This window comes from Poecilia mexicana, unplaced genomic scaffold (genome assembly GCF_051168715.1).
Source record: "Poecilia mexicana isolate PSO_F unplaced genomic scaffold, ASM5116871v1 scaffold_13, whole genome shotgun sequence".
Taxonomy (NCBI): Eukaryota; Metazoa; Chordata; class Actinopteri; order Cyprinodontiformes; family Poeciliidae; genus Poecilia; species Poecilia mexicana.
Window position 1 is genome coordinate 17,535,116 of NW_028263382.1, and position 25,396 is coordinate 17,560,511.

The window sequence follows — 25,396 nt, forward strand, 5'->3', positions numbered from 1 at the left end:
GTTATAATGTTAGGATTAGATGTTTTGTTTTGTTTTTTTGGGGGGTTTTTTTTACAGAGAAGCCAAAGGTTATGTGGATTGGAATCTTTCTGCATGAAACAGACCGAGAATGGAAGAGTGTTTCCAGCAAAAGTAGCAAATAGAAAAGCAAGGTAGTTTAAAAATGAATGGCATAGCATTCTCTTAAGCCACTATAAAATGTTCTCTTTTTATACTACTACACTTTTACACAACGGATTGATAATAGTGGCGCACTTCCTCCCACCTCCATTTCCGTTCTACTTTTGTCAGCTTGTATGTAACTGCCTGATCTTCAGGTTAAAGGGTCTCAAAATAGCATTCACATTAGACAGGAGGGGAAAGCTTTACTCTTGGCCTCTCTGTCTAGCTATAGACATGTTGCATGCTGTTGTTTACATCCAAAAATTTTGCACCTGCACACAAAGCTGGAGGGCAAAAAGACCATTCTTTAACTTTCCATCCATAGCTCAGCTAAATCCCTGTTCCTCGATTTGAACAAGATGAGAACTGAGCCAGAGTCCTACCCAACTCTCCAGTCATCTCAGTAATGTGTCATGATCAACAGTGTCAAATGCTGCACTGTTTTGAGATAGTAGCTGTTGTGCTAAAAGAGTCAATGGTGATTGTACTTTCAAAGATAACAGCGAAATGATCAGACAGGCCGACATCAGTGACAGAGACATTAGAAATATTCACACCCTTACTGATAAACAGGTCCAGTATGTGTCTGCGCTTGTTTAACATGCCGAGTCAGACCCCAAATTATCAAGTACGTCACACAGCTTTTTTGCCCCTCTGTCTTTGGGCTTGTCAACATGGATGTTGAAATCTCCCACAATTATTAGACATTCAAAATGAATGCATATGACAGATAAAAGCTTATTAAAGTCAGTGAAGAAATTATTCACGTGTTTTGGAGTTTTGTACAGAATTAGCATCAGAGTTCGCTTAAGGGTTTTTACTTCAAATCCAAGATATTCAAAATAATGTGCTTGGAGATCAGATATTTCCTATAAAAAGATGCTATGCCACCTCCTTGTTTGTTTTCTATTCTCATTTTAAAACATCGTAATCAGGAGGCGCGGATTCAATTAGTGCAGGTGAATCGTTATTGTCAATCAGCCAAGTTTCTGTCAAGAACATAACATCAATATTATGCTCAGTCATTAATTCAAAGATGCATTCTGGAAGAAGATGGGAGTAAGGCTACCGTCTGGACCCCGATCTCAGACTTCTGAAACAAGTGGGGGTTCCTCACAGGGGTCAGGTGGTTTCGATGAGGTGAAGTTTGTTGTGCGAGTAGGTGGTTTAGAGAGATTAAAATCAGTTATTTGTGTGCTAAGAAGGGAAGTGTCTAGGAGAACTTGTTGGTTCATGCCATCCATGAAGGTGAGAAACTCAATTCCTGGAGAGGACAATTCATCAGAGGCTTTTAGAGATGAAGAACGAGCAGAACAGGGAGGGAACCAGAGCAGGGAGGAAGGGAGAGATCTGCCACTTCTTCTCCAGTTGATGTTTTGCCAGTTTGTTTTGGAATAGCTTCCTGATATGCGGTGGGTCCCATCCTAATCAGGTGTCCTTGAGCCAGTTTTTCTGTGGCCACGTTGTTCCCGTTGATGAAATGAAATAAATTGGCAGAGAATAGCTTCATCCCATGGTTATTAAGATGGCGTCCACCAAGTCTGAAAAGGTGCAAACTTTCCCAGAAGATCCAGTGGTTAACAATGAAGGCCACTATGCAGGTAGTACATGCTTTTATCAGCCATTTGTTTATAGAAAGAAGTCGAGAGTATTTCAGGTCACCCCATCCTGCTGCTGGGACAGGGCCACTAAGAAAAATCTTAAGTTTTAGTGTTCCAATAGTATTCAAAAGAATGGTAAGGTCTGTTTTCAGAATCCCCGATTGTTGTTTTGCCAGATCATTAGCTCCCAAATGGACAACTAGAGTTTCAATATTCAGCTGATCTGTGGTTAGAGTATTTTGTCTGCATTTGGGAAAGGACAGGACTCTGGTTTTCTTGGTATTGCAGAAATGGCTGATTCCACTTACTGTCTGTTACCAGTTTCTCCTTCTGCTGTCAGATGGACTCACAGAAGTGTGATAATCCCCAGCTTCTTCAGGATGAACTTGCTGTAACTGATGGAGAATGACTTCGGGTGATGTCCATCAGTTCATCACCCAAAAGCTCTGATATTGAAGTGTGACAAACAAGCAAAAGAAGAAGAAAAAATCTGTTAGGGAGGGAAATAATTTTCTATAGAATTCCCATTTCTGGGAATGTGAACATTATTCATCTATCTTTTGCAATTTTCACATCATGACTTACCTTGAAAGCTTTGTGTTACAATGTATAGAGTAAAGATGTTTCTGGTTTTTTTTTTTTTTTTTTTTTGTTTTTTTCAGATAATCCGGAGCCAAACAACCAATCATTGAGATGCCGAAGAGAAGAGATATTCTTGCCATCGTGTTGATCGTGTTACCCTGGACTCTACTCATCACCGTTTGGCACCAAAGCGCTATAGCTCCACTCCTCGCTATCCGAAAGGGTACGCCAAACACCACACTTCACTGGCAATATCAGAATTCAAGTGGGTCCTTGAACCTAACACTGCACTTCAGGTTTCAGACAAAAGGCTGTTCATGTGGAGGCACTCATCAGCCATGACCAGCACAACTCAATACCACTTATCTAGTGACTGTAAGTCTCATCACAGAGAGTTGTGCACGTAAACAGCGTAGAACAAAATAGCCGTGGAAGCGTAGACGATTATGTCCAACTGTCAGTCAGCTGATAGGAGCTGATTGCATAGCTGCATTTCATATGCATTTGTTTTTCTATTAATGCAAATCTGCCCACTGCATATGAGCTTACACAACAATGTCCTCCCACAGTGTGGCCACCCACATGAGTCTTATCGTTCAGTCTCGTAGAATATGCTGCGTCCACGTCTGGTATCGTGTTTGCGCTCCCGCCTGAGTCATTAACACCTACTGAGTGTCCTGATCATCTTCAGAGACCACTAACGAACTGTGTAAAATGTCAACTGCGATGCAGAGTAAACATCCAAATTAGAGCGACCTGAATCAATGAAGCTGTTTGCTTTCCACTCGTGGTGTCGAAGAGGGCATGTAGAGGGATTAGCAAACAAGCCACATTCACTCAAATGATCCAAAACAGAAGATAATGCACATGCATACAATCTGAGGTTGTTTGTTTTTGCAGGTTTTTCTAAACGTACTCAAAAAGCAATAATTTTATTAGATATGTGCCGGATGACATTAAATAAAGCACCTTAAATAGTGTCCTTTCAGGAAAACGTATAGCATTTTTAAAACGCTAAGAAAAGTTGGGTTAATTTATCTGCAGAGAGTACAATGGAAAAAAGTAATTATTTTTTGTTTTGTTTCTTTACAGTTATATCTGATGTAGTTTTTCCTGTAGGCTTCAAATTGTGTAGACCTTAAGAGAAAGGGTGCTGATCTTTTTTTTTTATTATTATTTTGGCAGAGTGCTCCCTGGCAGCTCTGTTCAACATCTGGCTATCAGCACGTTGGGCTAATCTTTGTAATGCAGAAAAATCTTGGAGTGTGAGCAGTGACAAAGACATTTTTTAACTTTGGCATGACAATAACAAACAACACTGGTGATGCTACAGTCATATTCTGTCCTGTGCTGAAAGCTATGCAGGTAAAGCTACACTAGCACTCAAAATAAGATTCAATCCAAAGGGACAGATTAATCTGTCAAAATAAGCCGTACCTTCGTCACCAGGCAGATAATAAAATAGTGAGTCATATGAAGTCATATTTACAGTATTAGCAAAGGAAATGTTAATTAGGGCATAAATCTGTCCATTCGGAAGAGATGCTCAGCATGATATCTTCCACTCCACATGAACATTTTTTTTCTAAGGCAAATTTGTCAGCATGTTTTCAAACACAATCTGCAGCTTTTCTAGCCCTGCAAGTCACAGATGCAATTAAGATGCAACTTGTCACGAATTATGCTGGAAGGAACGTTTAAGAGCAGGCATAAATGACAGGCTCTGACTGATTAAATAAAAAAATCAAACCCTTTAAATAGCAGAAGATAGCAGAATATGAGCAAACACCAACAGAGTCCAGGAAGAGGGGTGTAAACAGCATCACAACGAAGCAGTTTGTTAGGCCTGTAGATATTCTACAAAACAGAAAAATGTGGTGCTTGAAAGCAAGCTAGCGGCAAAAACAACAACGGACTTTATGGCCTGTACATTTCACATTTTACGAGAACTCCTACATTGAGTTCTCCTACAGCTGATTTAACGAACATCTTATAAATCAGCCCTGATTTCCTTAATTTGGGAGATCTGTGATTGGCCAATACTTCCATGTGAAAGCGATCTAATTTACCTCTGCAAATGTCTAAAAACCAACCATTGTCCTCTTTTGCTCTGCTGTGAGAAAAGTTTGACTGACAAACCCAAGCATCAAGTCATGTATTCATGTTTGTTGTTAGCAATAGTCACTCCACTGTTGCCAATTCACTGGCTATATTCTAAATATAGCCAGAATATAGACATTCTGGCTATATTTAGCAATATTTAAAACAAAATTATCAAGATCAACCAAAATCGGAATTGCTAAGTCAACTTAACAAAGATTGGTAACTGGCAATCGGCCAGAAAACTGCAATCGGTGCTCCCCTACTGTCAAGTCTTCATAGCTCCCTGCAACTGCAGCAGATCTGTTTTTTTATTTCCTGGAAACATCAAAAGGGATACAAGAACAAGCAACCCTGAGAGAGAGAGAGCACAAGTTGTCTTGTGCTGTTTATGGGGAGTTTGCATTGGGCTTAAACCATTTTGTTTTGCTGTGTCAGCTTGCTTTATTTATTTATTTATTTTTTATTAAACTGACATCCACAGTTAAACACTGTGATTTTCAGATTTATTGAAAATGCACAATAGCGCTCCTGGTACAACAGCTGTTAAGCATCTAATTTCCTCATCAATCAAACAAATCCTGAGCGTTTGAAAAATTACGAAGGAAAATCTGTACTAAAATAGCTATGTACTGGTATGAGGTTCTCAAAGAGTGACATGATTGAGTATAAACAACAACAGTTTCACAAATAGTAACAGGCCAGCATCACTTTGAAATGTACAGGGGCAAGCTGGCTTTGAGGGTGGAGGGAGTGATGTAGTGATGACGTATGGTGTGTGCGACCAGCCAGTAGGATAAATGAGGATAAATATAAATGAGACTTAGAAATCTTCTCCTTCTTCCTCTTCTGGTTTTCCCTTCAGCGGTTGCCACATCAAATCATTTGTCTCCGTTAAGTCTTACCCTCTGCATCCTATTCCCTCACGACAAGTAACTTCATGTCCTCTTTCACCGCATCCATAAATGTCCATTTTGGCATTTCACTCAGCCTCCTGCCCAGGGGCTCCAAACTCAGCATCCTTCGATATAATCATTGTCTCTCCTCTGAACAAACTCAGAAATAATTTCCAATAAGAACAGTAAGAATGTGACATGTGATGTAAAAACCTGCCAGGTTTTTTTTTTTTTGTTACAAAAAATATAAAATAAACAAAAATTGAACAGTTTGTGGAGTTTGTTACCTATGCACTACACCACTTTAACAACTCACACCTGTGCTGAATGACACTATGTCATTATCACCTCTAACATTTAATTATTATTTTGATTCTGGCACAGAGAATAAGTGAAAAATCAGGAATAAACAGCTGTTGAAGTTATAGTGAATTTCAACTCCTTTGAGGTCTTTCCCAGTTGCTGTATATATGGCTCCTTAGAGTAAAGCACGTATAACCAGTATAGCAGGATAATCAGTCAGGCTATCTGCTCCGGTAGCCAGCCTGCACTTGGCTGCTTAACATATGCCGTTCACAGCTTGCCAACTGTAGTTTTAAACTGGCAATACTTCACTGGAAGTGATAGATGGTGCTCCTTTCGTTTTAATTTTGTGACCATCCGTGTGATAATTGACCACAGATATTTTATGGTAAAATTATTGATGCGAAATGTAACAGACCAGCTGATCTGAAGTGTGCATCAACATGTGGGGGAGAGGCAGCACTGTGCTTGTATATGGTCCTCACTTTCTCTGGGATGTTTATCTGAGACTTTAATCCTTAATAACTGGGTGATAGAAATTTCGTAGCATCAAAATTTTAAAATGTTGAAACACAATGATACCGATAACTTTTTTGTCACTGAACAGCACGTGAAACACAGTAAATGACAACATAAAAAACATATTATTGCCACTAAGATCTGTAATATGTAATATAAAATAATATCACCAGCATGTTAACACATTTTCAGGCTGTCCATTACCTCTGATCTAGACATCCTACTGGGCCACGTCCTGCTTTATTCATGTGCCATTTAACTGGACATCAAGGCTTCCTATGACCTTTTTCAGTCATCTCAAAACTTTACTACAGTAAGTTGCAACATTTTCAGCTTCCCACTTACAGAGAAACATTGGCAGACACTTACGTCTATTGCTGTTGAAGTTGTAAAACACCATGAACCCAATCAAACAAGACTGGCAGCCTCAGCAGGCTTCTTACTAAATTTGAAAATATGCTCTCAGTACATCACTATGTGTCATAATTTTATTGTAAGAGCCCCTTACTTTTTGTTTCATGACTCATAAAGGGTGTGGGTGTCATTGGGGTCCTGACCTCAACTTTGGGAACCACTGTTTTAGTTAATTAGGGATCCCTGAGGGATGTCTTTTTATGTAAATGTTTGCAGCATGTATGTGTAGTACCCCCAAGAATAGTACTGAGTCCAACTAATTTATTTTACTTGACTTAGCAGACATTCAGCTTAATTTTTTACATGTACACCAACCTCAATATCCAAGATTAAACAGATTTGTCTCAGACCACACCGTCACAACATGGTGACAGTTTCAACAAATTTGCATTTTCTTTCTTATAAAAAATCCACACCGCAGCTTTAAACCTAAAAGTATTTTTATAAAACATTTTGCGATAAACAATTAAACCAAACTTCTACACTTCTGTACACATTTTCCCTTTTAAATTTAACAATCAATTTTTACAGTGCAATTCAGGGTGGCCCCCTGCATTATAAGCGTGGTGGCTGGCCGCGTGGGTTTTACTTGCCGCTTCATTCTGCCTTACATCAGCTCCGAATGTGACCAGCATTACACAGCTTGCTTTAAGATGAAGCCAATTTCTGATTACTTAATTAGGATTCAACTGAGGAACATAAAATGGCTACAAAATATATTTTTGTGAATGTTTTTTTTAAGTGTCTGCAGTTGTGTGTTTAAGTATTGTCAACAATGTCTTCCAATTACATTGTCATAAAATGTTTTGTTAACTTTTACAATTTTTTTTTTTTTACATAAAAACATGATGTTGGTCAAGTGCAGGGTCTCAGGGAAACCCTGCACTTGTCAACTTGTGGAACCATTTTTAAAACTACACATGCTGGTGACATTAAAAGAAAACAGCCAAATAGAAATCAGGGTTGTTTACCAGTCCCCAAAAATTAGGATATGCAAATGAAACCCCGTTGTCGGCCTGGTCGTCGACACTTGGAAGCAGTGGGGCCAAACTCAATGAGACCCATTAAATCCAATGAGTCACAAACAAGATGAGAGTACTCACTCAACCTTGGAATATTTTCTGTGTCCGCATGTGTCACCTCCTGACATTATGCAGTATGGATCTAGTGAAGCTCAGCACAGATGGTCAGGATGGCACGTTTCTGTCTCCCTCACTGCCAGAGGTGCTTTCAGACTTTCTGGTCACCTGAAGAGCTATCCTTGTTTCTGCCACTGAGCAGGGGATTTGCACAGATAGACACTAGGAGGCGCTGGAGCACCTGCCCCCTTTTCCTCTGGACAAAACAGTGCCCTTCTGTATTTATTTATTTATTTTTTCTTACAGTCTATTGGGTGTAGCCCAAGACAATACATGGCTATTGATTTGAAATAGATATGCAAAGATGATGCACAAGCTGTGCCTAGAAGAAAAAAATCTCACATTACTAAGGCAGCTGGTGGTTCCATATGCCACACAAGGTGCCCTTTTTTTCCACTTGAGCACCTGCCCCCCCAACATGCCTGTACATGACACTGCCACCGAGTATCTTCCGGTAGGTTCACAAAACCATGAAAGTCACTTATTCCATGTTGCCAGAGGTGCTAACAGACATTTCGGAAGCCTGAAGCGCCATCTGATTCGGCGGCGTCTCACTCCCACTTCGGTCTAGTGTAGCTGCACATAAATCTCACTATAATGCTTTTAGCATGCCACAGCTTCTTGATGTTTGGCTGTTCCACATTGAAGCATGTGCAATTGTGACCTAATTCAAAAACTCACAACTAAAACTTTCAGCAATTTTAGTTTTTTTTGTTTTTGCTCACTCCAGTTTCACCTTTCTGTCTCTCCTCGTTCCTCACTCATCCCATACTCATGATGCCGCTCCCTCCCCTCAGCCAATCAGAATTTAAAGTCATGCATCATTCATTTCAGCATCCAATCACTGAGAGGCAAAATAAAACCCAACAAACTATTTCAGTTGCATCACATATGGAGCACGTTTTCTCTCAGTACCTTTCAAACTAAATATATTAACAAAAGTAAATTAAGAGCCCTCTGCTGGACAAGTTACTACATAGGATATAGAGAGAACAGCTCAAGTCAACTCTAATTGTCAGAAAAATCCTATGTATGCCCTATCTGTTCAGAAATTTGTCAAAGATATCCTCAGTTGCGGTAAATTATAGCAGGGCTACACCTAAACGATGCAGTAAAAGGCAAAATAATGGAGAGGGAGTCTGTGGTGGAGTCTGGACCAAAAAAAAAAATCAGTCCTCATGTACTTGTTCTTATGATTACATTTGAATAAAAGTCCATAAGCAATGCTTTCAGAATAGCTGAGCTCATGTTTCCCCTCCGTCGTTTCGCACTGTCTCCCTCTCCGCCAGCTGTTTTGTCCTCTCACGGTGCCTGCTTTCACTTCTTGCAGCCTGTCACCACCTAGTAAAAGAGATCTTTATCATTCCAGAGAGGCTTGCGGTCCACCACCACCGACTCTCAGGTACACTTTACCCCCATTGGGTTTAAGTCACCTGAGGCAAATATTCAGAGCAGCTCAGGATTGCACTAATGCCTTACCTGCCTTCTTATCCCCATATCTGCAGATGAAGGCGGCGAGGGCAGGAGGGAGGCTGGTGGTCAGGACTCCAAAGAATACTGTGCCTCAGATAAGGACATTGTGGAAGTGGTGAGGACAGAGTACGTGTACACGCGGCCTCCACCCTGGTCAGATGTGCTGCCCACGATTCACATCATCACTCCCACATACAGCCGGCCGGTGCAGAAGGCAGAGCTGACCCGCATCGCAAACACCTTCCTCCATGTCCCCAACTTGCACTGGATTCTGATAGAAGACTCGCAGAGGAGAACTCCTCTCGTCACAAGTCTCCTCCGAGAGACGGGGCTAAACTACACCCACCTCAACGTGGAGACTCCCAAGAACTTTAAGGTACGAGGTGACACTCGTGACCCCAGGATTCCCAGAGGAACCATGCAGCGGAACCTGGCCTTGCGTTGGCTTAGGGAGACCTTCAAAAACAACAACAGCCAGCCGGGCATCGTCTACTTTGCAGACGATGACAACTCGTACAGCCTGGAGCTATTTGAGGAGGTAAATACTTTTGTCAATCCTGCTGATCTATCACTGTATATTCTGGTGTTTTACACAAATACTTATGAAATATAAAATGCTGCACTTCAAATTTTGGTTAATGTATTTGCATTTTTTGAGCACGATTATGAATGTTTTTTTTCATAACTTTTCTGTTTACAGTTTGCTCTACCGAAAGAACCATGATGCAATTTCAGCACTGCCTTGCAGCTTGCTTCATTTTCAGTTGCCACGGGCAACTGATCTCAAGTTCAGATGACATATGATCCAAGTGAAATCTGTTCAGTTTTTGAAATTCTCCATAGTGTATGCAGAAATATTAAAAGTTTAATTTTGGTACTTTTGCCAACTCATAACTTTCACTGTGTGGGAAGCTTCTGCACTGTGTGTTTCGCTGCAGATGAACCGGGTTAAAGTCAGAAAATGCAGTCGTTAAAAATATTTCCAACATTTTTTCTTTTTTATTAATTTGTTTTGTGGTTCAGAAAACTCAGTTTTCTGTGCAAGATCACATACTAGATTTGCTATGCTGTCTAAAGGGAATAACATGATTTCACAACCTGCATGTGTGAAAACATGCAAAAATACATTGCATGATATATAAAGATGCAATTTTCCTTTTACACTCATACACACATATGATATTATGTTTTGGCCCCATCATAGCATTAGCTCCAGATTCTTTCTAAGCTGAGTTGCCCGTTTTGCACAGGTTGACACAAGCAGCCATACTTCTCAACTTCCATTTTAATCTGTGTAGGAAATATACAAAGCTTTTAATTTTATATGTTGCTTCATTTATTTCATACGGTTCACACTTCTTCTCCTAAACATTTTACATCATCACTTTCCTGTGCAGTATATTTATAGCATGTTGCTCAGCTACCCTTTCTCCTTTCTGTCAGACAATTCCTTAGCTCACAACATGCCCAGTCAGGGATCTGAAGCTGCCCGAGTGATGTTAGCATATGTAATCAGCACATCTCAAGCCATCCGTTTCGACATCAGTCGAATTACCTGAGCAGAAACAGTGTAGGTCCTGCCAGTATTAACCTCAAGTCTTGTTAGTTTTGCAGACGTTGTCTGTGGCAAATGGAGTGGCCGGTATTGATGGTGACTGTCATTACCTTTCTCTGGAAATCAGCCAAAGTGCTCTGCCTTCCTCTGAGATCCTCCATCACCTCCAACAAGCTTATTCAGAGGCCAAAGTTAAAACCCTGGGGGGCAAAGACAGAGCTACGGGAGTGTGACAAAAGAAAAAGGGAAAAATAAAAGGCGACAGCTGAATAGATGAAACTACTGTACAGCGTACTGAAATCCTGACAGGCATTAGCAGAGTAGATGTGGGTCAGTCAGATATGCAGGTGACTTATTAACACTTGAAAAAAGCTCTGTATTTATACAAGGTAATTTGAAAAGATTATAAGGTTGCATAAAACAGAATTATACACACCTGAGCAAGTTAACTTAGAACAAAAAGTAATGAAACACTGCAAATCGTGATTGCATCATAAACAGAGAAAGCAAATCACGATTTTATAGTCTTAGTAAACTGCCTCTCTGTTAACTAAAATGCTGCTAGGCAGTGTTTCATTAGAGTTCTGAAGATAGACAAATCCTACACACACAAAAAACTATCAGCTTAATACACGTGTCAAACTCAAGGCCCGCGGGCCACATGCGGCCCGCCATGTCATTTTATGTGGCCCGCCCCAGCATTTTATAGGCCGACGATTGACTTAAAATAGGTTTTGAGCACGAATTGACTACAAACTGCATCTCCCACAATGCATTCCGATTGTTACAAGCCAACATTACGGCTTCTCGCCACTAGAGAGCTGCAGAGTCACCTCAAACTGCTTATTGGTTTTCCCAGCGAATAAAACATCGACAAGCTAACATCAAAACGTCCAAGTAAAGAAAAATCGATTTACAAGTAAGACTGTGAATGAAGATGTGTGAATTGGTGTCAGGGCGGCAGGTGGCGCTAGACTTTTTTTGTTATCCGTTATCTTGACCGACAACATAAAAATATCGGTCATATACTATTTTTATCCGTGAAATTAAAATCATATTAACATCGGCCATTTAGCCGCATTTTATGCGGTTTAGTTAATATTCACCATGAATCCAGATCCCATCACAAATTAAGCAGATAAATGCATCTACATTTTTCTCTGTAGTGACAAAAACCACCCCAATAACTTTTAATAAATTAAATTAAATTAGCATCACTTCACCCGCTGGGGTCTGAACGCACTTCCTCCTGGTTCCCATCTGCAGAAAAATCTGCGCTAATTCATCAGTCAGTTGGATCTGTCTGATCCAAACAGATCAACTGAACTCTGAGTGTTTTACCCTGTGCGGTCCGGTGTGCGCTTTTACCAGGATTTTTTTTTTTTTTTTTGTGCGTGGTTTCGCTTCTCCAAAACGGACAGATGTTACGTCTGCAGCTCCTCCAGAGCGCCGCTCTCCTGGGTAACGTGAACCCAGAAGGCTCCATTTGTTAAATCCGCTGGATGAGTTACTTCCAGCGGTTTCCGCAGTGGTTGAACAGCGGACTGCGCATGTTACAGTCTAATTAACTTCTCCGTCGTCATTTATTTCCTCAAGATAAACTGCCGGCTCCTCAAATGGATAAACACTCTTTAGTTTTCTCTGGTCTGTAATGGAGACTTGAATTTAATGCGTCATTTCAACAAAAGGGTTGTAATGCGCTTCCTAACCATTTTTTATTTGTAAGTATTGATTTTATTTGTTGGCCATTTAGCCAAGTCTTTATAGAACCATTTGTCTCTGCTAATGACATCTTCAATACATTTTTTGATCCCAGGCTTATTTTATGGACTGAACAGACAGAAACAGTTACCATTATACATTTTGAACTGTTGATTTTATTTTTGAACCATTTTTTATTGTAAAGTGTTGATTTTATTTTTGAACCATTTTTTATTTTGAAGTGTTGATTTTATTTTTGAAACCTTTTTTATTGTAAAGTGTTGATTTTATTTTTGAAACCTTATTTATTTTGAAGTGTTGATTGTGTGAAAGACCTTAGACATGAATTGCCCCATATGGGGTTTGAACTGACGACCTCAGCATTACCAGCACAGTGCTCTAACCTGCTGAGCTAACTCACCTACCTTACAAACTGTTGAGTTTCCATGGATTTAAGAAGAACTTACATGATCTTACCACATTGAAGATTTGATAAAGTGCTTATATTCTAATTTTTTCAAAACAACATACATAATATTTTATTTTCCAGAGATTTTGTATTTTGAAGTGTTGATTCTAGTTTTGAACCATTTTTAATTTTCAAGTGTTGATTGTATTTCAGAGATATTTTTATTTTAATGTGTTAATTTTATTTTTGAACCATTTTTTATTTGTAAGTATTAATTTTATTTTATAGCCATTTAGCCAAGTCTCTGTAGAACCATTTGTCTCTGCTAATGACATCTTCAATACAATTTTTTGATCCCAGGCTTAGTTTATGGACTGTAATGTGAAAGTAGGCACAATTATAAGTCTGACAGTTTGTTCACCAAGTTACTGTGCTCTCTGAGAGGATCTGTAAGTATTTGACATTGTTCCATGCCTATCGTTGACATTAGTCTCTAACAAAATGTGGATCATCTACCAGGAACACTCCAAAGAGCATGAGTTTCTGTAGTGTAGTGGTTATCATGTTTGCTTTACATGCAAAAGGTCTCTGGTTTGTAACCAGACAGAAACAGATTTTGTATGTTCTATTCATCAGAGGTGTTTACTAAAGGTCAACAAGGGTCCTGTGGTGTCATGGTCTATACTCTGAATCCAGGTATCTGAGTGCAAACCTCAGTTGAAATTTTCATGCGTTGCATCTCACATCATCCACTTTGGAACCTCAAACTGAAACAAACAAGAGAAGTTCAGTTCCTGTAGTGTAGTGGTTATCATGTTTGCTTTACATGCAAAAGGTCTCTGGTTCAAAACCAGACAGAAACAGTTTTTGTAGGTTATGCATCTCTTGGGGTGCAGTGAGACAACAAGAGCCTTCCTCTTTGGTGATGGTTCATTTGCCAATCGACTTCAATGTCGGCTTCTTTGAAATCGAAGCTACTTTACTTCAATTGCCAATTGGCAGTTCAATGGTGTAATGCACGTGTCAAACTCAAGGCCCGCGGGCCACATGTGGCCCCACAGCATTTTATAGGCCGATGATTGACTTAAAATAGGTTTTGAGCACGAATTGACTACAAACTACATTTCAACCAAAGGTTTGTAATGCACTTCCTATCCAGACGCTCCAAAGCGTCCGTCCATAACTCTTCAACACGCCGTCAGCTCCCGGTCAGAAAGACGCATTTAGTTCAGAGACCATGAGATAATATTCAGAAAGGATTTTTTTAATTAATTGATTTCAGTTGCCTCTGAGACTAAATCTCTGTGTAAAGTCTATAATGTCTGCCCATGTGACTTGTTTTTATTATTTGCTTGCTTACCTTTAAACACTGATTTAAATATTGTAATTTTTAAACTGAGCAGTAATTTTACATCCATGGAAACTCAAATGTAATATTTAAAACTTCAATACATAAAATCAGTTATTTAACAATATGAGGTGTTTAATTTATTTTTAACATTGTATTTTCATACATTTATGCCAGCGCTGCCCAAGTCTAGTTTTCCAGAGCTACCATCTGCAGCTTTAAATGAATTCCTTCCTTAACACACCTGGACCATTGACTCATTATAAGCCTCTACAGACCTGACTGAGGGAGTCAACCTTTTGTCTGGGGTGTTTTAGCTGGGATGCACTCCTGATCTGTACCGTCAATGTGGCCCGTTGAGGGGGCCAATATGCTGAAGTGGCCCTCGGTGAAATTGAGTTTGACACCCCTGGCTTAATAGGAGTTTTATATGAAAAGCACTCTCAACAGGGTCTTCATGTTGCTGATCCTTTGAGTCTTACACTTCAGACATTATTGTCCCCAAGGGAAAATCTTCCACAAACGAGCCCCAGCACTCACTCATAGTCAATAAGACAGTAACAACCACAGGCTGCAATGCTAATTCAAAGTGTGCTAATTGTGTGCAAACCAGATATTGCTCATCTTCGAAATTTCAAATTACATGTAAGAAAGAAAAAAATAAGCATTTATGAATTAAAAGTTTCCCATTTACCAACATTTAAATTAACTGACGAATGTTTAAATGGGAGGAGGTTGACTCATGTTTGTATATGTTTATGTTACTAGAATTTGAATTTAATTTAAATTTATTTAAACTTCATAAATTTCAAGACAAGAACAGTTTGATTTGTAAAGAGTGAGAACAATAAGTAAACAAGTAATACTGCTAAGATTTTGAAGCAATGGAGAACATTTTTATGCTGCTTTCATGAATGCACACTAAGATATTTAAATCCATCAACTGCAGCAACATAGACAATGATAAATATATTCTTGAATGTGAATATACTTTTTAGGTCAGTCCTTAATTAAATCTTGCGAATACTTAATAAAAGAATAATGATGCATGCAAAGTTCTCCTCCAAAACCTTATTTTTAATTCACTATTTAGTGTACTGTAGTGTTATTGTCCCTTGTCACCATTTCACTTAGTAAGCAATCTTTAAAAATATCCAACATTCATGGAATAAAGGATGCATAAAAATTGAACTGATGCCGACACCGTCCCCATGCGGAAGTAGAGCGAATATCCGACAAACTATGTAATAATGGCGGAAGTAGGGAAACTCGATGCCTTACCTAAGACATTTTTTGAGTCATTTTGCCTTATGAGCCAACACTCAGGCAAAGACAACAAGCAAAAAAAATAAATAAAAATCTCTAACGAGTCGTGCATCAGGTCTACAAGGTTATTTATGTGAAACAACGGAGAAACGTTAAAGCCCAAGTCTTTTGCAGCCAGAGGAAGAATGTGGGGCACAAAGTCTCTTTGGATGTGAGTGTGAAAGCTGTCAGACTATTTTGCACGTACAAAGCGGGTGAGTAATGATTTAAATGATACAAGCTTGTGAAACTCTGCCTTCAGGAAAATACTTAAAAATAAACAGTAGCATAAAAAGGTTCTTAAATGTAAATACCACAGCTACTGCAGCACGTTTCCAAGCTGCCATAGTGCTACCATTGGAATTTACACATACAATCAAGGATAACTACCTTCACTTATTAATCTTTGATTTGACTATCAGTAAGTGTCCTTATGACAATGGAAAGGGATATTTACTATCAGTTACCTTCTGGCAGACAACATGTGGTAGGTGTTGATCACAGTTTCATTCAAGTGGAGATGAGGTCGACTGCAGGCAGGCCTTGGTTCATCTCTTGCATTATTCCAGACTCCGTTTGGGTTTTTAAAATGTAACAAGTTCAATTCTGCGCCTCTACACACTTTGGGTAACAGCTGTCAGGTTTGCATGTTCTCTACTGACATAGCTGAACCATAATTTCCTATTATTTTCCTCAAAATCTTTATGACCGCAGCGTGTTACCATTAGCAACCACTGACAACCACCTATCTGGAGGTTCATTTCCTCCAGATAGGTGCGTGTACGATACAAATTGCGACCGCCGATTGGTCAACTGCTGACAAGCCCCGTAGAATGATTGATTGTTGGAGTCCTGTCAATTTTGAGATAACTTCCTATCTCCACTTTTAGAAAAGCCAAAGCTTTTAATAAGCACAGCAACGACGAGTCACTTCAAAACAAAGCACTATTTTAATTTTAAATTAAAGACAAAATGATTATAGCGCTTACATTCCGAACAACCTTAATGGCTAAGGTTGTTAGCCATCAATGGCTAATAACCTTAGCTGTTATTAATGGGGGAGCAAAGCGAGCAGTACAAAATCTGCAGTCTGTGTCAATGTCCAGGAGCAGAAGTGTCCAAACCTTTTGCCAAGATGGTCAAAGTAATTTACCACAAAAATCGTATATTTTTTTAAAATAAAAACGTAAATCGTTTATATTTTTTAATACTTAAAAATATAACAAAACAAGTTAAAAAACAGTTGTGTTTTTGTAGAAAATTGTTTATCCAAAGTATCAACAATTTCAAAGGGTCTTGAATCAAAGAAAGGCTTATAATTTTAAACTTTTGGAGAGTCAATTTATTTAGTTTTTGGGCTAGTTTTTGTCTCCTCTCAGCAACAAGAATGTAACGGGTCTGGGCTTGCTGAAGTTTACCCAAGTTTAATCACTGGGGAGTGATTAAACTTGAATAAATTATGTTTTCGAAACAAAGAAAAGTCTGAGAAACTTTTATGAAAATCTTTCACTTGGATAATAACCCATAGACTCCACAAATTAGAGAAGTGTATAGGGCAGTTTCCATTGTCTCCCGAAATATCCTTAAGGACTGAACAATCCAGAAGAATAATTGGTTTTTATGTGTCTTTTCAACCAAAGGACTTTGTTTCTTTCTTCAGTCTAACATCTCAAACACAGTACTGTGTCTCTGTAGGCCCCTAGCAAACTGGAGCAGGAAACTGAGCTTAAATCCCGAGACTGGCATGCATTCGCGAAACTGGAGCAACACCACACATGGAATTGTGTACAAACCCATCATATTCGCCTGAGTGAGGCGGTGGGAAACTTGGTTGCATTTTCATTTGCTTGGCTGCCAGCAGAAGAGGGGATTTGTGTCAGTTTCACTCCGGCTGATATTCCCTCCAGAAGAAGCAAGCGGAACACTCATTTTCACATTTCCAGCGTGGATGGGAGAGTGGCAAACCTCTTGACACCACCTGCAAGGGGCCTGATTTGTTGTTTTCTCTTGTTGTGGGGGAAGGTGTAAACATATCTGCAAGAAGGAAGCTGGCAAGTGACGTCGCAGCCAGACGATAGACGGATTTACTCCCTGCCAAAGAACGTTCATCCTTGAAACGGCGCGGGGAGAAACGGTTTGTGTAGCCGACAAAGCAAGCTGGAGACCGAAAAGACAGAATAAGAGTGTGATGAGAGATGATGTTGGATAGAAAAATGTGACCAATGGCAGAGGATATTTTTAGCCCAACCATGCACGTAGACACATACAAACCCAGTATCTCTTCAGTGTCACCATTACTTCCTAGAGCTCATTAGAACAGACTCAGCTACTTGTTTCTCCCAGGAGCTCACATCCATGAATCTCCCAAGGTTTTCCGCCGCTTCGTAATGTTCAAACTGTGCTTCTCCTAAATCACCTGACCTGAACGCTCAGCAGAAACGGAAAAGGTACGAATGCGTCCGATGTGTCTGCTTGTTCCATCAGTGCAGGCGAGCACTGCATCTTACCAGTGACTGCAGAGGTACTTGAGAGGCATCATTATTTCTGCTGCATCGAGTTTGACTAAATGCCTCTGCAATTTCTAAATCCTCTTCGACCCTCATTATAAAAATGCACCTTTTATTACAGCTGCAGCTTTTTGTCAGAGTGGCAAGAACCCGAGGAGCAACCGACAAAGGAGAGGGCGGCAAAAGTGCTTGATCGCAGAAGATTAAAGGACCAAACAAGGGGGAAGTAAAAAGGAGGATGGTGCCATTCCACCTTAAAGAATCTTTTGAGCCAACCAGGAAGCTGAGCCATTTTCTCTAATAGCTCTGCTCCTTTAAAGCCTCCTGGCTCTGCCCGTGTTTACTCCCTCTTAAGATGGCTGCGCCTCATTATCTTATTGTACTGCAGCCCTTGAACAGTGTGTCAGCTGCACTTGGTACAGCAGCACGGTCAATATTCACCGTCTTTCAGAATGAATCATCTCCGTCCATGCTCTGCTGCAGCGCTGCTGACTGAGGCTAAACTACTGTCTTCCTGTCATGTATGCTCCTTCAGATCACTAATATGCTCTCTCTCTCCCTCCCTCTTCCTCTCCTCCGGCTAGATGAGGTCGACTCGGAAAGTCTCGGTGTGGCCTGTGGCCTTCGTGGGTGGCCTGCGCTACGAGTCCCCCAAGGTAAACGCAGCCGGAAAGGTCTACGGCTGGAAGGCGGTGTTCGACCCCCACCGGCCATTTGCCATCGACATGGCTGGCTTCGCCATCAACCTGAAGCTCATCCTCGCCAAACCACAGGCGTACTTTAAGCTCCGCGGCGTGAAGGGAGGCTACCAGGAGAGTAGCTTGCTCCGAGAACTTGTAACACTCAATGACCTGGAGCCAAAAGCTGCCAACTGCACTAAGGTAACCTCAGGTTTTGTTTTTTTCTATGATCATGAAAGTTCAGCAGCTCAACTGAAAACAGTTTAACTGTATTTGACACAGTCCAAAATCTGCAAAATAAGGTCCAGGATGTAAATTGGTTTTGAGTTGGGAACTTCTTCATTCATTCATTCATTTATTTATTCGTTTTCATGTTCACTGCTTTAATTAACATAAAGCATTAATCTTATAAAGTACTTTATGTTAAATGCTTAGTTGAATGTAGATTTAATTTAAATCTGTTGAAAATAAAAAATAAATAAAAAAATCAAGTGGCAAAATAATTTACACATACTCCCCCCTCCGGTTGCTGCATCTGAGTTTTAGCGTAGCAATAAATGTAGAGGCTTGCATGCCACCAGTGTCATTTTAACGATGTGATAATGATGTGAACATTGTCAACTATGACCAAAACCGCAAACAGGGTGGTTCTAGAAATATTTTTTTGTATTCTTTTAAGAAACAAGCAATAGAAACAACATGATTTCATATGTTTGCACAAATGACAAAAAAACATTTAAAATCTAATGCCTTCCCCCAGTCTTTTAGAAATTCCCCTAAATGGCTGTGCTGACCATGTTTTTTTGTTTTGTTTTGGGGTTTTTTAATGAATGTTATCCTGATCACAGCGACAAAATAAAATTTTCTTGCAGCAACAGAGGACACTGCAAGAAGTCCTCTTAAAACATCATTAAAACATCAAAACTTTATTTTTCAAGAAATCTGTTTCTCAACAGAGTTTCCGTTGGTGCCTTTTTTAATAAACATGGAAAAATGGTTCTCAAATGTACATACTTGCATTCCATATTCAGTGCAAGTCACTGAGCGGCTTCTTTTAACTTTAAAGAAGAAGCACAAGCACTGCTGAAGCACACAAATATTGACATGAGGCTCACAGTAATTAAAGATTTAACCTCTATGGACCCCCAGTATTCACGGTGATTATCAACAAATGCTAAAATCTGCTAAAACTTGAGACTCCCTCTAGAAACATTTATATTTGTGTATTTTAACAGTAAAAGTACAAAATATGGGTCGTTATGTATTAACATGCACCAGGCACGTGCAGAGGGGGGCGCAGGGGGCTTGAGCCCCTTTTATCCTTGATGCATCAGTAAAATACAGCATAGCCGTTGCTCGTTATAGAAAACTTTTTTTTTTTTGGTTGCTAATCAAGGAACCAGAAAAACCTTTTCTATATACATTCTTTAATATATCTAGTTTCAAAAAAAGTTTCAAACTGCACAGATCATGTTTAAAGTCAGAAACAAAATATTGCCAGAAAAGATTCAACAATTATTTATTGATAGAGTGGGGGGATATGACTATAGAGAAAACCTTAACTTCAGAACTTTGAAGGCTCGTACAACAATGAAAACATTGTGCATTTCTGGTGTTGGTGTGAGGATCTGGAATAAACTCTCTAAAGAGCTGAAGCAAAGTCCAAGTATGAGACATTTTAAGAAAGGTCTCAAAACAGCTATTATTCAAAGGTATAAGGAAGAACAAGGGGGATAATCCTGGCTGGGAATTAAAACTTTAGGTATGATGTCATCAAGTAGGTGGCATGTTGGTGCAGGTGTGGGTAAATATATAAAGGTATGTAAATAGCTGTGTATTCTGCATATAAGCAGATGGGTGTGTATATGTTTGTATATGTAAATATGTATATATGTATGTGTACAAATATGTATGTGTGTGTTTGCACTATTTTCATCTAGCTGAGGAAATTTTATTACATTTATTATTTCCTTTGTCAGGAAGGATATTGGACATTGAAAATACTGTGATAAATTACAGCTGGAAAAGGGGTATGATTACATAAGTTATACTTCATCATACTCGTTTTCAGACTCATAATCACCGATGTGATGTGTTTTTAAGAAATATATTATGTACTTTGTGTTGTTTACACTGTCGGTGAAAGGTTTGTCTGAAATAAACTAAACTAAACTAAAAAAAAAAGCATTTATTCCCATAAGCACTTGGTGCAGATGGACTATTTTCTCTCCAGCTTTACCGCTCCCTCTTGCGGTTGTTGCTCTGGGTCACCTCGCTAAGCTTTCTCTCCGGGCAAAGAGGAGTCAGCCAGAGGCCTTCAGCAAGCCAGTCCTCATCACAAGCACCCATACACACACAGACAAAGATAGAGCGGAGAAGAAAAGGAGGGGAAGGGAAGGGACGCACTCTCAGCCAGGTTTTCATCCTGCTCCTCTCCTGCCTTTCACAGGCCTAAATGAAAAGAGGGGATTCAGGGAACTGCTCACGGAACTGAATTGGACTCGGTGAAGGAGGCAGAGACGTCACACTGATTACAGATGAGTGCAGGAGATGGACAAAAAGGGTGGTGAAGATGGAGCAAAAGGGAGGGGGTGGGGGTTAAGTCGTGTATGTGCATGTCTTTTTCTTATAATCGTCCACTTCAGATGCGAGCGTCACGGTTACCCGCCTCCTCACTACACCTGAGCAGAGAGGGAGTGGGCTCCTGGCACGGCTCATGCATATTTCATGACTGCTGCCAAGGCAAGATGAAAGAAGGAAGGGTACCAACACAAAGGAGAGAAGAGGGAAATGAGCTTGACACTTTGAGTTTGTTTCCCTCCCCCTCTCCCCCCCACCCACCCTTTGCAAGCGTTTTCCTGCGTGTTTGTTCTGTCTCTGGGGCAAAAGCAAGCCAGCATGAAGACTTTGGAGGATGTAATGGAACAAAAACGTATCCAGAAGAACCGGGGAGAAAACTGTAGCAGTGCCACAAAGGGAAAAGTTTATACAACAAATAATTTAGAGCTGTCAGTCATTTGAAGGAAGCAATTATTCTGTGGTCAGAAGAGGACAAGCTGAAAAAGGGCTGTGCTAAATTTGTAAGAAAACCCGTTTCAACACTGCCTCCTTTCACTCTGCAGGGTTCACGCTCAAGTAGCTCTTTACACATAGACAGGCCCCGTGGTGGTGAATGTACTGCTGGAGCAGCGTCCAGAATCGTCTGTAGTTGCAGAACATGAGGCTGAATCAGTGCATTAAGGGAACAGCATGCCACTAATGTTTCTGCTGTTTGTGTTTCCATGCTTTTTTTTTCTTTTTTTTTTTTTTTACCAGATTCTCGTTTGGCATACAAGGACAGAGAAACCCGTCCTTGTGAATGAGGGGAAGAAAGGATTCACAGATCCGAACATGGAGATTTGATTGTACTTTCCTCAAACTCTGGTAAATATTGAAACTATGTGATGCATCAAAGGGAGGAATTTATTATTATTATTATTATTATTATTATTCTACTTTGTCTAACTAATGTGCAGAAAGAGCATTTCCGCCTTTATAGATTTCATCTTTTTTTCTTTTGTCACATTTTAATTTTGCCAATATTTCAACAAATTCTATCAGATACAGATAACCTGAGCAAATGCAGCATTTTAATAATTTTTAAGTTCGGACTTTGACTCTAAAACCATAATTTTGCTCATTTTTATCAGGCAGTCAGAGGTGGACTTGCTCTTTTTTCCAATCAGTACACAGAATATTTTCCCAGTAGTTTTGGGGATGGTCTAGATGAGCAGGTCCTTGTGTCTCTTTTTTGTCATTAGTGATTTTCACCTTTGAATTCTCCCATTGATACTATTTTTATCCAGAATCTGTCTCATAGTTGAGTTGGGAAGTTTGTCATTAACTGAAGGCCTGTGGTGCATTTTTTATTTTTTTTATTTTTTACTTGGATGACCACTTAATGCTATATTGGAGCAGAAATGTGCACAGATAGACCCTTGTTCCTCCATACAAGTCTCACAAATGGCTGAGGGATCATTTTCTGACCATCACTAATTTAGTTTTTAATCTGCCCCTGAATTTCTATAGCTTGGGATAAGGCGTGCTCCGTTTTGAGGTCTTTTAGCCTGCTTCCTGTTGTTAAACACGGTCTGTTTAAGTGATTTTGTGATTCTACTAGTTTGGCAAAAAAAATAAGGCATTTGTGTGGCCGGTAAAATTCAAGTCAGCCTTTTGTAATTAGCTACAGATTTTTCAAACATTATAAGGGGCAAACACTTCTTCACAGCACTGCGGCTACAGTATGAAAGGAACAGGTGTTTTGATGTTTTCTAATAAACTGTGCAGCAACTGTAATAAATGTTTTATTACAGCAGCTGCTCTCTGAAATAAAGAGGGTAATGGAGTTAAATTAAACATGAACGCTACTTCTCAGCTAACTAATTGTTTTGTTTTGCAGGTGGTGGGCCTTGCATCTGCGGTGGGGGGGAGGGAGAGAAACAGTCAGGTTTCTATAGAACTGTTCAACTGTGATGAAGTCTTAATTCTAAGGAAACAAAATGGAGGAATACGACATGGGTTAAAAATATTTTTTCAAATATGGACCAAAAACATGTCAACTATATCATATCAAAGCACAGCAGGCAGAGGCAGCAGTCGTTCTTCGGATCTACCACTGAAGAGCAAAGAGGACGGATCTCTAACGAGGTTTTCCTGCACCTTCTCCGGGGGTTGGGTGGGACAGCACAATATGAAAAGCATACAGCCAGCAGACGGGAACAAGCGAGCAGGTCTGAAAACTATCCTTCCTCCGCAAATAACGCAAAGGATCTGAAAGAAACGGACCAGGATCTGCACATTGCACACAAAAGGAGGTTCAGGATGTGGAACGCATCATCAGTGCTGGATTTAGAAGAAAAAAGAAAAAAAAAAAAAAGTTGAGTTCACTTTCAGCAAGGAAGAAATGTTGTTTTAATAACTACAAATGTTTGCTGTAATTTAATTTAACTGGTTTAGGAGTTTTATGAACACTTGATCTGCTAGTTCACCTGTATTGACTCTTCTCTTCATGTCCTGTTGGGTTATCATCGTCAACTTTACGCCATCATTAAAACTCATGCATATACAGTGGGCCACTTAAAAGAGAAACTCAGCTTTGGTGTTCAACTTAAGAAATATAGAAATCCAAAAACTTAACACTTTTCTTAGCACTTAAAATTAACAAGGGGTTTTCTCTTGAGGAAGGGTTTATACGTAGCAAACAAATATGAGACCAATCGGAGGCCTGGGGGAAAATGCACTGAACTATTGTATTTATGTGTGAATGCAAAGCTATTAAATTATTGAAACTGAAAGATAAAGCTCATTTACTGTCTGCACTCGTCTTGCAGAATACTGGTGGAATGTGTGAGACTTTACTAAGAGAACATTTAGTTTGCGGCACCTTCAAAATGAAGAATCTTTCATTCAAGCTCAGATTCACAAACGTCAAACTCCTACAGAGGCCCAAAAGTGCCACATTGAAATTTATTTATTAGAGAGAAAAAAATACCTTACCAAATATATAATTAAGAAAACATGTCATTAATTATCTAATGAGTTTGTGCTGCAGTGCAAAATGAATTTAGTTTTTCTCTTCTTTCTGCATGCCCGTCAGTCCGCAGGCGGAGCTGACGCAGATATTCTGAAGATGACGGATTTGGTCTGAAGGAAATTCTTACACTCACATGGACTCTCTTTGGTTAGGCATCTATCTCATTGCTGTAACAAAGGATGATTTTCCTGATTTATGTGCACAACTTTCAGATCATTGTTCTTGCATATAAACAAAATATCTCTCGCAGGGCAAATGGAGATTAAAAACATTTGGGAAAACCACCTTTAACAAATTAAACAGTCTTTTATGGCAGAACCTTTATCATTTAATTCACTGAGTGCGCTTCCACTATCTTACCTAGATTAATACTACAGCAGCACCACCAGGAACAGGCTGGATGTTTAAACCACCAGAAAGTTTTTTTAAGCAGTGTCTAGATAGGAGCCACTCCTAATTTTGGGGGTGTTAGGATTTCATAGGATTTGCCTTGGTATGCTTCTACGGCTGGAATAAAAATTTAGGTTAATTAAAATAAAATCTTCACACTCCTTAGGGTTTTTTTTTTTTTTTTTTTTTTTTTTTAAGGAAACCTATTCTTTATAAGGTCATGTAATTAAGAATCTATTCACTACTGTGCTGATCCAATGCAGCTCTTTAAAAATGTGTCAGTGATTCTGAAATACTGCAGCTCTTCTCACTTTTACTGTCCAAATTCTGGATTCTGGTGACATTTGAAGAGTGAATGGCCGATATTCAGTGTCTTTATGAACAACAGACAAGCAAGTAAACATTACAAAACAAATAAATATTGCTACATACTAATCAAATATGGTCTTTTGCTAAATTAGAATTCATTCACAACTAAAGTCTTATTGGTAATCTCAATGACAATTCAAACTACTTTACAATACATCGCAGTACATTAACAAATGTAATCATGACCCATTTAGGCAAATTCTGTTGGTTGTTTTTATGTATTACTTTGTGGCACTTTTGGTTCTCCATATATCTAAATCCTAACTCTGTTGTTTTATTTTGTCTGGGCACATCAAATCTGCATCAGATATTGGCTAAATGCCATTGTCTATGAATATTAAAAATAAAAAAAAAATTAAGAAGCATCAGAA

General features: G+C 39.4%; 1 protein-coding gene across 1 annotated transcript; it reads left to right on the plus strand.

Moving 5' to 3' along the window:
- Positions 1-1,232: 1,232 nt before the first annotated feature.
- b3gat1a (beta-1,3-glucuronyltransferase 1 (glucuronosyltransferase P) a) lies at positions 1,233-24,033 on the plus strand. Its single transcript, XM_088011816.1, has 5 exons — positions 1,233-2,568; positions 9,222-9,727; positions 18,599-18,895; positions 22,010-22,117; positions 23,133-24,033. The coding sequence occupies exons 1-4, from the start codon at positions 2,457-2,459 to the stop codon at positions 22,094-22,096; spliced, it is 1,002 nt and encodes a 333-aa protein (XP_087867942.1). The 5' UTR covers positions 1,233-2,456; the 3' UTR covers positions 22,097-22,117; positions 23,133-24,033.
- Positions 24,034-25,396: the final 1,363 nt, after the last annotated feature.

Bases quoted from the DNA above. Each gene is read 5' to 3' on its own strand.
- b3gat1a (XM_088011816.1), top strand. From the start codon at position 2,457: ATGCCGAAGAGAAGAGATATTCTTGCCATCGTGTTGATCGTGTTACCC. The intron at 2,569-9,221 runs GTACGCCAAACA...CCATATCTGCAG, and splicing joins ACTCCTCGCTATCCGAAAGG to ATGAAGGCGGCGAGGGCAGG. The intron at 9,728-18,598 runs GTAAATACTTTT...TCCTCCGGCTAG, and splicing joins GCCTGGAGCTATTTGAGGAG to ATGAGGTCGACTCGGAAAGT.